The following is a 13,926-nucleotide window of genomic DNA, read 5'->3' on the forward strand; positions in this document are numbered from 1 at the left end:
AAAATACTCATAAGATTGTATTAAAATAATATTTTTAAAGTTTAGAGTACTTATTCATAAGATTTGCTCTCCATTCCCAATTATAAGGCTTTGTAAATATAACACAATCATGTGTCAAGTTTGTGAAATTTTAAAATAAATGGTTGAAAGTACATGAATCTAAGTATGTATAGCTTGAGATCTACCTCATGTGGCATGATGTAGGAAACCAATGCATCCTCTAGGAAGTTTCACATGTTTGCTTGCAATTCTGATAGCCTTGTCCCCTAGAATGTTATATGCTACAAGATAATTCCTTTATGTCCTTGTCCCCTAGAATGTTAAATGCTACAAGATACTTCCTCTATGTCCTTGTCCCCTAGAATGTTAAATGCTACAAGATAATTCCTCTATGTCCTTGTACAAGGCCTAAAGGAAGAAGTGGCACGTTGTTATGTACATAGTAGTCCACATTAAGTGACTATTCGTGCATTGAGACTCGTACGGGCCTAGCTTATGCATGGCTTTCTCTATCTTGCTAAAGTGTGATCCATATAATGTGGCCACGAAGAGATCAGATTCATACAAAGAGTCATCAAGAGACCACAAAGAGGATAAAACCATCTACACCGTTACACTTGGAAGTTAACATGTAAGATGAGACTTGTACATCAAGAGGGATGACTCTTTGTACGAATCGCAATGCCTACCTGAAGGTGGATGGTGAAACCAAAGAATGCCATTAGAGTCTCATTATTAATGATATTATAGATCCATGTGAAGTTGGCGATTGCAAATCTAAGTGTGCCAATATGGAACCAAAATATTCTTTGCTATTAATTAATTAGTTGAGGTGGTATAACCTTAGGAGTGAGGTGGTATAACCTTAGGTGGTACAACCTTAGGAGATAGGATGTCTAAAAAATAAGAATTCTCAAGCTTTCTCTCGATCTTTCTTTAACCGCCTCAGTTGGGAATAAAAGCAAATGGGCTGTGGTGGCCATTTTGAGGCTGTGGCCTCAGCGCGAGAGAGAGACAAAGAGACCGAATGAACACGAGGAGAGAGAGAGCGATCCGAAAAATTTATGCACTATGTTTCGCTTCTTTTTTTTTTGTTGGGTTGCGTTTAGCCGAGCTGCGTTCCGCTTCTTTTTTTTTTCTTGGGGTCGCGTTTATCTCAGCTGCGTTGCGCTCCGTTTTAACCTTAGGGTCATAATATATTAATTAACGCCGGTAATATATTATCACTAAGCCCCAATATGGTAGTATAATAAGCACCCAAAACTTTTTTTTTCTATTGATTAACTACTTTTTGGGCTTGTGACCCATAGAAGAATGTTTCTTTTTGTAAGGTATATGTGGCAACTATAATTAGGAAGATTTGATTTTGTTTTCGTCTACGTGTACGTGGCAGCCATGCCTCTCTGTGCATTTTTGGATAACAAATCCGGCATCAAACCCACCTTCAAACCCTCCATTAGACGAGCCTTCTTGAGTTGGAACTTGCTGCTAAGGCGGAGGCTCTCGTCTCGAGGGAGGGTGTTTCGCAGCATGGGGGGGTTCGCTCTGGTCGAGGGCCTGGTAAGTTGGCTGCATGAGCGAGTCGAAGGAAGGGTCGAGTGTCGTGCCACCTCCCACCGCCACTAGTTGCTCCACTTCTGGACTGCTGGCTCTCCATACGTTGGTCATTTTTCTAAAGGTGATGCTGGCCGTTTCCCCAACACTTGTTGCAAAAGCCCAAGGGGCTGGTGGCACGGCGAAAGCCCAAGGGTTGGTGGCGGAGATGGTTGCCGTGCCAAGGAGGCGGTGGCGGAGATACACGAGGCGCCAAACGGGGTGGTGGCCGAGATTGTGGAAATGATGCTAAGGTTCAACCTTAGAAGTCATAAAGTTACCCTATTAATAAGGTGACGAAGGGGCATCAATTAATACATCACAATAAAAATATAGTATAATGCCAATATATGACTTTTCTTTGGTCTTATGAGCCACACACTATTATCTAATGCAGTAATGTACTTAGCTTAAAAAGAATGGGCGTGATTCTTAACGCCAGCATTTCAAGCTTACTCCACGCTCGTATGCTGTGTCCGCCATGCCAACAAGGCTAACGCTCGTGTACCCGCATTTCCTACCTCCAGATGCCTAGCCTCTTGTGTACCCGCATTTCCTACCTCCAGCCTCTTGTGTACCCGCATTTTCGTTCTGATTTCTAGCGAGGACTCTGTTGGTGTTAATGTGATGGTCTGCTTCCTAGTCTCAGTTCTCACCTCTTTATATTCTTCTCCCTCCGTGCTCTCCTTTTGCCGTTTGACGTTGGTCGTTCCTTTTCGCACCGCTGAGTTTGTCGTCTCCCTTGCTCTGCAGATATCGCCTTTCATTCTTTGGGAGGGTTTCCTGCACCTAGCTACTTGTGCAGATTTGAAGTTTTCTTCTTCTTGCAGCCGCTGTGGAAAGCTCATCCAATCGCCGACCCCAGGGTTTTTGATTCTTTCAAAGGGCCATTGTTCTTCTGCCTGCCCTCTGTGGATCTCTGCAGGGGGGGTGAGGGGAAAGTTCTTCTCTTGAATAGGTCTCTGTACTAGAGCTTTGATCTCAACAAGGGGCGGCAGCAGTAGCTGTGGCTGGGAAGGTTTAAGGCATGTGAAGACTGTGAAGAAGAAGAGCTGCAAGTTGCTTCGTCTTTATTCGTCCATCATCTGGAGTCCCTGGCACACTGCAGCACTCAATCCAAGAAAAGCTTTGAATGCCAGTAACTACTGAAGAGGTTGAGCTGTTGTTGCTTCTCGTGAATCCATGCTCTCATGATTCATCTTTATTTTATATATGCATGACTCATCTGTTTGTTATTATCCTCAAGATATCAAACATGTCTCATGTCTGCCGTTGTTGTCACGGGGGACTAAAAGCATGGTAGAGTTGCTGCAAAACACTACCTACACTGCAAGCATTTCATGATCTTCATCAAAAGCTCCCATCGCACATTCTACCAAGCTCTTGAACACGCAGTGATTTGATTTGCTAACCTTTCCTTTGCTATGCTATCTCGAAGCTCAGATATTTATCCTTTATATATCTATCTCCCTGTCCAAATTAAGCAGGTCGTTTATCTACATGCTTCCACCCACACGTGCAAGCTGTCGACCTCTACATGACTCTATGTTTTCTTGGGACATGGAGCATCAAGGATGCAAATTTGAAGCTATATGATATGCAGCCCTAGTGCCTGCAAGACCGTGCTGAATGATATCGCCATGGCAACAATCTCGACCTCTAGAGGATTTCAGGACATTTCGCCCTCCAAGTCAAAAACCAAGACGATGGACGCTCGACTACCGTGTGCTCATATAACTAAGGGTGGAGAACACAGCAGTGAGCAGCTACTAATGGGGCAGCCCATTCAAACAGAAGAAGAAAGGCAGGATGTCACGAAGCCCTGCGAGGAGCAGATACCTTCCCCACATTCTCCTCCTTTCACAATCAGGTAGACAATCTTGTTTTTCCTTATATTTTTGGCATTGCTGCATTCATCCTTTTGATCCGCTACTCTCGTGGAAACCCTTCGAAATGACCATGCCTGTGCTTATCCTTCGCTAATACCTTTGGTTGTGGTTGCCTTTCACTACCAGTTCCGTGTTGCTTGCTCTGTGAAAAAGGTTTGTCATGGCAAGAAGCCCCCTTGTAGGTCATTGCTCCTTACAAACTGCTTCTTTTTATGGGGTACTGAAAATTGCAGGCATTTTGTGTCCACCGTTCGAGGCAAGGATTTCTCAAAGTGTTGGCCTTTCCCTCGGCGAATTTTACAAAAGTGCTTGATGCATGGCATGAAGGTGGAGCTGCCACCCTTTGAGCCCCCGCCTAATGTCCAGCTATACGTCAGCCCCCAGATTAATATTCAATCTTCTCTAAACGCAAGTTCTGAGCAGGTCATGTCACACGGGCTCTTTCAAGAGAACAGCCAACAAGATATCACAAACTTCGACATTAGAGTTTCAACTGGAGTCTCTGGGAAGGCGGCTGCAGAAGAAGGGTTGTTTGGTGAATCTGAAGCTCATCTGCCAGGAAAACAATCAGGTGTGGATAGCTTGGAAAGTTTCAAGTTGGTTCAGAAGTCTGTTACAGAAACAATAGTAAAGACATTACCCAGAAGTTTCTGTGGTGATGATGTAATAGAAGTGAAAAAAGAAATGAGTGGTAAATCAGGTGTACAAACAATGGTTCATGGGTTACCATGTACAGATGTATCCAGGGATGTTGGAGTGGATGTTATCGCTGAATCAGAATCTATGCACTCTCAAAGTGACTATGTGACCACTTCATCAAAGGATGAGAAGGCGGGATGTGGCTCTATTCAGGTTGTACAAGATAATCGGATTGTGCATACAAACGGCACAAGGGAGCATAGTTTGCTCTCTAATGGGTGTTCAATACAGCCTTTATTTATAAGCCAAGGAGATTTGGACAATCTTAAACCTCCTAAGCTTTGCACATCAGCCGATCAAGATGAGAGTAAAGGCAATGACAAGAGACTTGGATGTATAAATCAACCTACAGCCTTATCCATTGAGTTTGAATCCTCGGGACATCACAGTAAAGCTGAAAAAAGCAAGAACACTGAGGATCTTGGTCTTCTAAGCCTAAATTCAGATGCTTCGATGCTACAAGTTTGTCCTGTATGTCTAAAGTTCTCTTCAACTTCCAACACTGCATTGAATGCACACATAGATCATTGTTTGGCAGGTGATGAAACCCGACTAAGACCGTTCAAGAGGAGGATCAAGCTCAAGAAAATGCGTTCCATGGAAGACATTTATGCTGCTGCACCTGCTCGGACTCTGGAAGATTTGGAATTGGGCTCTCAACAGTGGGCATTGAATGATGAGACAGCCACAAATAACGTTTGTTGCTCTCCAAGATGGAGGAGTGGTGTAGCGTGGAGACAACTTCGGACTTCCATGCAGCGTGGGCTGGCTTCGAAAGGGAAACATGAGCTAGAGGAGAAAGTCACACGTCAACCGTCCTTACCTTTCATACAGCAGAAGCGCACTTGAAGGAAGCTCCACGTCCAGAAAGCTGCGACAAGGGCTGAGGTTCTTTCAAGAGGGTCAAGTTCAAGTTTGCTGATAATGAGGTATCACCTTTCTTGTGCTTAATGTTAAATTTTTTAATTTTAGTATCTTGGCTCAATATATATATTTTGCATACCGTACAGCACACTCAGAACACGTAACATGAACATTTCTACTAACTATTACTAAAAGTAGCAGAAATAACCTAAGGCACATTTAAAATAACAGAAAGAGGAAAAAAAGGAAGATTCCGCTTACAGCCTTACTTGGTAAGAAGTCACGTGTTCAGATCAGCAGAGTAAGCGAGCTAAGAGCGCAAGTGTTGTCCTTCCTTGTATTTATCCACAGAGCAGTGTGTTCTTTCTATGTACATGCACCAACCGTATTGCTTATGCAACTTGAAAATATACCCTATCTTCTTTCTAGAACTCCTTATGCCTTCTTCTATGATGTGCACTTTCCTTCATCGTTGTTCGGGCCTTCGCCAAATTTTCCTATGCATTCTTTCTACCGCATCCTGTGCACTTTGTTTTGTCGTAAGTTGTTTCTTTATTTCGAGGGCAACTTTACCGGGTATCTATATAGGGCTTCAAAAGGTGACATGCCAATATAGATGCGTGCTCGTTGGAATAAATGAAATTCATCATCATCCTCAGCATAGACAAGGACATCCTCAGCATAGACAAGGACTTTGAATAAAGATCTTAGGATAAAAGTTGAAAATTAATGGAACAAAGGGCTCTATTATACCTTCACCTATAAGGATTAGAGAGACTCATCAGGGGCTGAGGATCTGATTCAATAAGTACTTAAATGTTGCAAGAGCGTTTGTGAGCCCAAAAGGCATCACTTTGAATTCGTACTGTTCGCTTTCTGTTTTGAGTGCCGTCTTGAATTCATCACCCTCCGTCAGCATGTCTTGAGGTCAATCTTTGTAAAATGCTTAGATTCCTTTAATTCAGCAAGTAAATCATTCACTCTAGGAATTATAGTCATCTTGTTCAATTCCCTACAGTCAATGCTAAAAGTCCCATCTTTCTTCTTGACTAATCAAATAGGAAAAGCAAAGGGGGAATGTAGACATCTTTGCCCATCATCTTCCCTTTAATCTTGCACCACTTGCACCATTAAATGGTTCAAGAGATATCTGATGCAATTCGGATTGTGTAAGTTCTTATTTTCAACGTCATCACTTCCTCCATCTCTGTAAGGTTTACATCAATCTAGAGAGTCTTTGAAAACATAAAAATCATATTTACTTGATGTTGTGGGAGGATTGATTATTGATTAGAGATGGTTAGAATTGAGTTAGTAAATTTCATAATCTTAGCCATTCTCGGCTTTTGACTTGAACCACTAGAATTGAATACAAAGTTCTCATCCTCAATCGCATCATGTCTTTGCACATCACGAGGACTCTCTTGCAATTCTTCTGAAGTATTAACTGAAGATGATTCCCTAGATGGTCACTCTTTAGAAATGTATGATACCACATGAGTTAACCGACGAGATACTTGATCTAAGTGCTGACATGAAGTCGCTAGCATACTAGATTCTTGTCTGCTGACACTCGGAGTCCCTTGCCTAGCATAGATATAAGTCCCCTACCAACTAGGTGGCATGTCCAACATTAGGGGGCTCACCCATAGGCTAAAGTTAGTTTTAAGGTATTTCAACCATTGATAGAAATCCATAGAAAAATCATCAATCCATGTGATACCATGCATTTCATAAATCCAATACATCGTAGCAAAGGGAGCTATAAACGTAATTTATAAAATAATGAAGTATGAGAATCACTTGGCTAATAATGACCACATAAATAAATCTTCAAGCGAAGAATGCTCCATAAACATAGTCCATAATACTTAGACAATTCCATATGAAAAATCATTTAAACTAGTCTTTTTCAGTCATTAATAATGTTTCCCTAGGCAGACACTAATCTCCTTGTTGTATGGGCATACAAGGGTTAAAGCCTTATCACCGTCTTTCTTCAAAATGTATGATAAGCACAACAAACTTTTAGCTAAGTGAAAGGAAAATGTATATTTACTAGAAAAGTGTTTAGCTTTCCTCTGCAAAGTTTGTTCAAGGTGTTGTCCTTGAACACTTAGGAACATAGAAATCCTTATTCCTCAAAATCCCTTCAATATTTTGACTTGTTAGGAGATGTTTCTTAATCATAATTCAATGAAGAAATACTCCATCCATAAGATGTCCTTTGCATGGTGGTCTGTCACTGTTTCCCTTATAGCATCAACTGTGAATTGCTTGGCCATGCTTAAAATAGCAATGTTGATAAGTGTTTTTCCCATTTATAATCATTTTTTAAAAAATTAATAGAGAGAAGGAAGCCTTGCTCTGATATATCAATATAACTGGCTAGTGGGGAACTTCACTCGAAGGACTAGGGACTTTGACACTTTTTATACCATCATTGCATATTAAACATTAAACATGACCATTAAACCACATCCACATCCACACCCATAGGAAAGCTTAAAATTGAAACTTGCACAATGGACGCTACACTAGGGTCCCCCCCTTGAAAGGTACATATATATTCTAATACAAGTTTGGGGGTTCCCAATCTTGGCAACACATACAGCCATAGTCATAGGAGATGGACCCTTGGAACGGGGGGACGCCGTCTCCCGGGAACACTGTGGGAAGGGGATGGACGGACATCCCCAGCTGGGTGTCCCTCACAAGGGATGGCGTTCCGGGGACGGATCCAGGAGGGGACGGTTGTGGGGGACGATTGCATGGGAACGCCGCAAGTTACTGTTTGGGCAATGGTCACATTTTTAACCTTTTTTTTTGGCCGTTTGGGAGGGGCTTTTCACGGGCCTTTAGCCTTGGCCCATAGGCCTTGAGCCTTTGAGGCTTTGGGCCTTGGCCTCTCTCTTGCCTCCCTCCTTATAAGAAGACACACACTCCCTCTCACACTTCAAGCTTTAGCTTCACACACACACACACACACACACACTCTCTCTCCCTCAAGCGGCAAGCCTCAAGGGCCAAGGTCTCAAGTGTCAAGCTCACACAAGCAAGCTGTAGCCTCTCAAGACACTCTCTCTCCCTCACACACACTCTCTCAAGCTTCACACCCCCCCTCCCCACCCACCCTCACACTCAAGTTCTCCCTCAACTTTCAAGGCTCAAGCCTCACTCACTCTCTCTCTCTCTATCTCTCACTCTCTCTCTCAAGCTATCAAGTGACAAGGAGGCATCTATCATCCATGGCATCCTCCTCGTGGCAGTGGCTCTTCAAGTTCCAACTACCCGTAGAATGGTCTTCTCTATGATTTAAATGTCCAAACTTGCCCATGTCCACCTTGCTTAATAGAACGAGTGTGAAGCCTATTATTCCCAGGGCACCCACTTTATAAAATTGTCCTATCTTTTAAATGAATGTGAACATCTTTAAAATACAGAATGCCCATATAATAAAATATCTAACCTATTTTATAAGGTGACTATCCGCATTATAAAGGTGTGAATGCCCAACAAAATCACATGTTAATAGTCATAAAAGGTATCAAAAGGTCATAAAGGTGATAAAAGGTACAATAGTCTTAGGGCTGGTGCCTTTTAAAGTCCCAAAGCCGATATGTCCTAACACCACATCCCGTGAGTCCCATGTGGCCAGGTCCATGCCCCATGTGCATGTGTATCCTAAAATCTCTTTTGTTAAAACCATCCCCTTCTACAATGATTTTGTCCTCGAAATCTAAGGGTAGTTGCGTTCAAAAGATACATACAAAAGGCTATGTACAGAGTCTAAAATCATGACTACATGTCAATGTCGTAGCAAATAGGTGCCAAAAACATAAGTCGCGCGATGTCGATGCAAGAGTCACATGATCCCCTCCTGGGATGAACGGAAAGGAAGGTGGTATGCTATCAAAGATGAGGCCAATAATGTACCATTTGAGTCATGTAAACTCCAAAAGAATGGTCCTCCAACCACCTGGGTCAAATGATAAATATGGGAGACCAATGTCGATGCTGAGGATAGCCATAAATCCTCTTGGGTCGAAGGGAAGACTAATAATTAGCCCATCCTTAGAGTCCTAATGTGAATATGATATTACAGATATTCACAAAATGAGCTCGAAACTCTTGGCTGGAATGTCAAATTGTCATGGCACAAAAAAAACCATCGTGTAGGCTAAGATCAGGATGTCATGTGCATGACATGTACATGCTAATCCTACAGCTAATCCCTGAAGGGCAATTGATAAAGATCACATTTAGAACCAGATTCAGGAGCTACTGCAGCTAATATTGGCAGGGGAGATATTATGGTGGTACTAGGTGGTTGTCGGCGAGCAGTTGAAGGACCAATCAAGAGGATGTTGGCCACAAGATATAGGAAGAGGTTGTCGACAACAAGATACAGGGACAAGAATTATTATCTTGCTACCGATAGCCTCTCGATTGGTCATTCAAGTGTTCGCCGACAGCCATCTTGTCCCACCATAATATCTTTCCTGCCAATAGTAGTTCCAGTAGCTCCTGAATCTGGTTCTAAACTTGATCTTTATTTGTTGTCCTTTAGGGTTTAGCTGGAGGATTAGCATGTACATGTCATGCATATAACATTGGATGTGCTGCAGGTGCATCTGAATGTCGAGCCACATAGTCAAAAACCATATACTGTAAATGAAAAATGATACACCCAAAGGTAAATGTTGCGGTATTGAAAAACATAGGGTCGTGTTGACAATCATTGGAACCAAACGCACATAGCTCGTAGCGAGCATTATGCAAAGTCAGATGGGAATCGATGCTGTCGCGCTCATGTAGCACAACTCGAAACATCCAACGCACGATCCACTGTATCCATGTGTGCATAGATATGATCTAAAGTATGCACCAAATCCTCATGTGAAAATCTCTCTCTGTGTGCATGATCCTCCAAGGCAAAAGCATGATCAATAGGATTATTATAAGCATCATTGTCATTGAAGACTGGCAACATATCCACACATGAAAGACAAGCGGAATCATCCATTGAGTCACTAACCTTGGAATCTCAAGGGTCACTGAAGTAATCCTCATAAGTAGGGTCTATCTCCATCAATAGAAAATGTCTCTCTAGATCCATATGTATAATCATGTGTCTCCTATGAGATCTCACCTCAATAAAACCATCACTATCCTCACACTCTATGCTTGACTGCTCAAATATATGCACTATACCCACATAAACGTTACTAGGTAAATTATGAGACCTACGAGTAGTGGTATCGTGAATGTCTCCACATGCGAAAGCCCTAGAAGAATAGCCTAATATTGAAAGAGTGCACGGAGCTGAAGCATATAAGCACTAGAGTGTGCCGAGAGAGTGCAAGAGAGAGAGAGATATGAAGCAACTATGTTGAATATACTGCACTAAAACAGTCCCAAGAAAGAGACATAAATAGTCTCATAAGTGAAGGAAGCAAAAGGAAGACTAGACTATGAAAAATGAAAGAGGCAAGCCCACCTATTTATAGGTAAATAGGGCTGGCCGATTGGACACCTAGTGCTGGCCTACTGGGCATGAAGCACCCGACCTGGGAAAAATGCCATAAAAATATAGAAAAATAGGGTGGCCAGCCCACAACCAAGGGCCATGAAAAAGGACCAAAAGGGGACTCCAAACATGAGTAGGAACTGGGACAGCATCAACATGGGAACCTGGTAGCAGCAGCCAGTTGACAATAGTCTTGTGAAGGCCAGTAGAAAGGGAGGCAAAAAGTGCGTCATTTAAGTCAAGAAAATATCGTGTTTTTTTGTCCAATAGCTGGCTGATACTATTGGCTGACTAGCTCCCCACGCATATATATAAGCATCCAACCATAATTCAGTTCACCAAGTCATTTCATTCATCATATTCATAAGTAGAAGTTGGGCCAGAGGTCACCCCTATGGGGCTAACCAAGGGTCTCATCCATGTACATATATTCAACCATCTTTTTGTACAATATTAAATACAAGAAAACCTGACACCAAGTATCTCTCTTCTTCTCTCTTCACTGTATTAATCATGTTTAATCAGCATCTTGTTCTTAGTCAGGCTTAGGGTTGTGGATCAATATAGCAAGGCTTCCACATATGCAACATTGAAAACCATATTAGAGAGTTTGAGAAAATCCCATTAAGTACTTTGAGAATTTACTTTTCAATGTACTTTTTAGTGTATCTTTGATACCAAATCCAAAGTTGTCAGAGAATATGGATTTAGAGCCTACTCTTCAAGAGCTTTCTAATGATATGTCAGATGAACTGGTTTTGACAAAAAACTTAAAAGGGTTCATTGTGTTCCCATCTTTTTTATCTTGCAAAATGGGCCTTTTTCCAAACTCCCTAGTATGGTCTTATTGGTATTAGAGCATCCAGGCTCAGCCACTAAGCAAGTCCCAAGGAAGGTGCACAACTTCAGTAGAAGAGTGCAGTAAGGTAGCAGATAGAATGGTCTGCAACAGGCGAAGCTAGAGAAAGCATTCCTTGAGGGTATGTATGCAGAAACAATACATCATTAAGCTCTCAAATTAGTTCCAAAGGCCTAGCAACAGGCATGATCAGTTTCAGTCGGTGACTCCCCGTTTTGTTAAGCTCTCAAATTAGTTCCAAAGGCCTAGCAAGAGGCATGATCAGTTTGACTCCCCGTTTTGTTAAGCATAAGGGAAAAGTAGGCATGGGGAACATATGCTTAGTTCTTCAGTAAGACTTGGAAGTGGAGATCATAAGTGAAAGGTGTTCAAACAAAAATATCAGTCAAAGTCGAGTAAGTTGAAGTAGTAGGCCAAAGTTAAAGTCAATAGTCCAGGGAGGAAGGATGACGGAGTGTCCATCCCGTCATCAAGTTTAGCGAGAGGGGATGTCACGTGTAGGCACGTGCCATGGCTAATCCTTAGCATGAATAGCATTAATTCTTGATTAAGTCAGTCATTAGCAATAGTATAATTACCATCACTATTAGCCTCATCATCATTAGTATCAACATCATTATCTTTAGCATCAGCACCCACAACGTCATCATTAGTAGCCATATCATTAGCATGGGAAGGGCATGGGACCCTGCAGCTAGTATAGGGACCTATGTTGCTAGTTGACAGCAGCTTTGTGAAGGCAAGCAAAAAGGGGGGCAAAGAGCACATCATTTAAGACAAGCAAACATCATGTTTTTTTGGTCCAGTAGTAGCTAGCTGGCCGACGGCAGTCCTGTTGGGCCAACCAGCTCCCCATACATACATAAAAACGTCTAACCATAATTCAGTTCACCAAGTCATTTCATTCATCATATTTATGAGTAGAAGTCATGTAGGGCTAGAGGTCACCCCTACAAGGCTGACCAAGGGCCTCAACCATGTAGATATATTCAGTCTCCTTTTTGTACAATATTAAATACAAGGAAATCTGATACCAACTATGTCTCTCTTCTTCTCTTTGCTCTATCTTAATTATGTTTAATCAGCATCCCGTTCTTACTCAAGCTTAGGATTGTGGATCGGCACCGCAAGGCTTTTGCGCATGCAACACTCCATATACAAAGTAACACTAACCTCGCGCATGCAAGGCTCCATATACAAAGTAGCACTAACCTTGCTGTACTGAAGGCTTTCGCGCATGCAACACTCCAAATACAAAGTAACACTTCAACTATCTCTCTCTTCTTCTCTCTCCTTTGTCTTAATCATGTTTAATCAGCATCTTGTTCTCACTCAGGCTTAGGATTGTGGATCAGTATAGCAAGGCTTTCGCACATGCAACACTCCATATACAAAATAACACTAACCTCGTGTGTGCTAATGGATGCATCACTAATTGAATGTTGACCCACGAGATCATCTAATGCTAAACTATGAGCCTTAGGAAGGTAGATAGGCTTAGGTATATCAACACTTGTAATGCTAGATGCCATCCCTGCTCTCGAGATTATGCCTACATGATCTAGCTTACATACATCACTATCACATACATCATCATGTGCATGTGTCCATGTCATCATGTGCACATATATCACTATCATCATATGCTTGTGTATCATCATGTGCACGTGTGTGTGATACATTGATATCATCATATATGTGTGTATGCGATACATCATCATGTGTATAAGTATAAGATACATCGTCATCATCATCTAGATTTGTGTTGATGTAATCTACACTGTTAGGAACATAATCATGGTGGCTCAAGAGTGTAGGATACTCGTATAAGTCACCAAAAGAAGACTCGTTCCACGCGAGCAATGGCGAACCATCTATCTCGAGGTAACCAAGTAAACGAGTTGATGAAGTTGCTATGTGCGGGCCTTTTGAAACATCTGGCAATATATCCTCATTGTCATAACGCCTCAAGTAACTAAGCAACAAACTCACAAGCTGGAACATCCAACAATGGCATAAGTATGTCGCCTCGTCATAGCATGAGGTCTATAAATGAGGGTATAGAGGTTTAAGTCTTGAAGAACCAAAAGTATGTGTGAAATTGGCGAAAGATATACGAATCATGATACAAAATAGCAAGTTAAAATATCGATTGTAGAGCCATGAAGTCAACGCATGAGCGACCCTTCTAAGACCAAGATCTGAGATGGTAATATAGTGATGTCAATGATGATGTGGTGTGTAACATGTCAGTCCAAGGAAAGATAGTAGAAGTAAATCATGGTGTCACCAAGATTTGATTATGTACAATAATCTTTGTAAACTTAAAAAATTTGCATCAAGATTCTTGAAATTTTACTTTGCACAATAAATTTGTCTAAATCTGCCCAACAGAAATGCTAATTGTATAGAAATCTTTTTAAAATCTTCAATATAAGTGCAATCTTCACATAGATCTGTGTAAATCTGCAACATAACTGTTAATTGCACAG

At 41.7% G+C, this 13,926-nt stretch overlaps 1 protein-coding gene across 4 annotated transcripts in view; it reads left to right on the forward strand.

Annotated features, from left to right (window-relative positions):
* The first annotated feature begins 2,107 nt into the window (after positions 1-2,107).
* LOC147604409 (uncharacterized) overlaps positions 2,108-13,926 on the forward strand; it is a 62,067-nt gene continuing 50,248 nt past the window's right edge. The window contains exons 1-3 of one of the 4 annotated variants that reach the window (XM_086795400.1): positions 2,108-3,463; positions 3,716-4,053; positions 4,219-5,967. In XM_086795400.1, the coding sequence (XP_086651526.1) occupies positions 3,186-3,463; positions 3,716-4,053; positions 4,219-5,030 (1,428 nt within the window). In that variant the 5' untranslated portion in view covers positions 2,108-3,185 and the 3' untranslated portion in view covers positions 5,031-5,967. Of the gene's footprint in view, positions 3,464-3,715; positions 5,968-13,926 lie in introns of those variants that run through there. The other 3 variants (XM_086795399.1, XM_086795398.1, XR_015265421.1) reach the window with 3 other exon arrangements.

This window comes from Cibotium barometz, chromosome 62 (assembly GCF_041138505.1).
Source record: "Cibotium barometz isolate CiBa-2024 chromosome 62, ASM4113850v1, whole genome shotgun sequence".
Classification (NCBI taxonomy): Eukaryota; Viridiplantae; Streptophyta; class Polypodiopsida; order Cyatheales; family Cibotiaceae; genus Cibotium; species Cibotium barometz.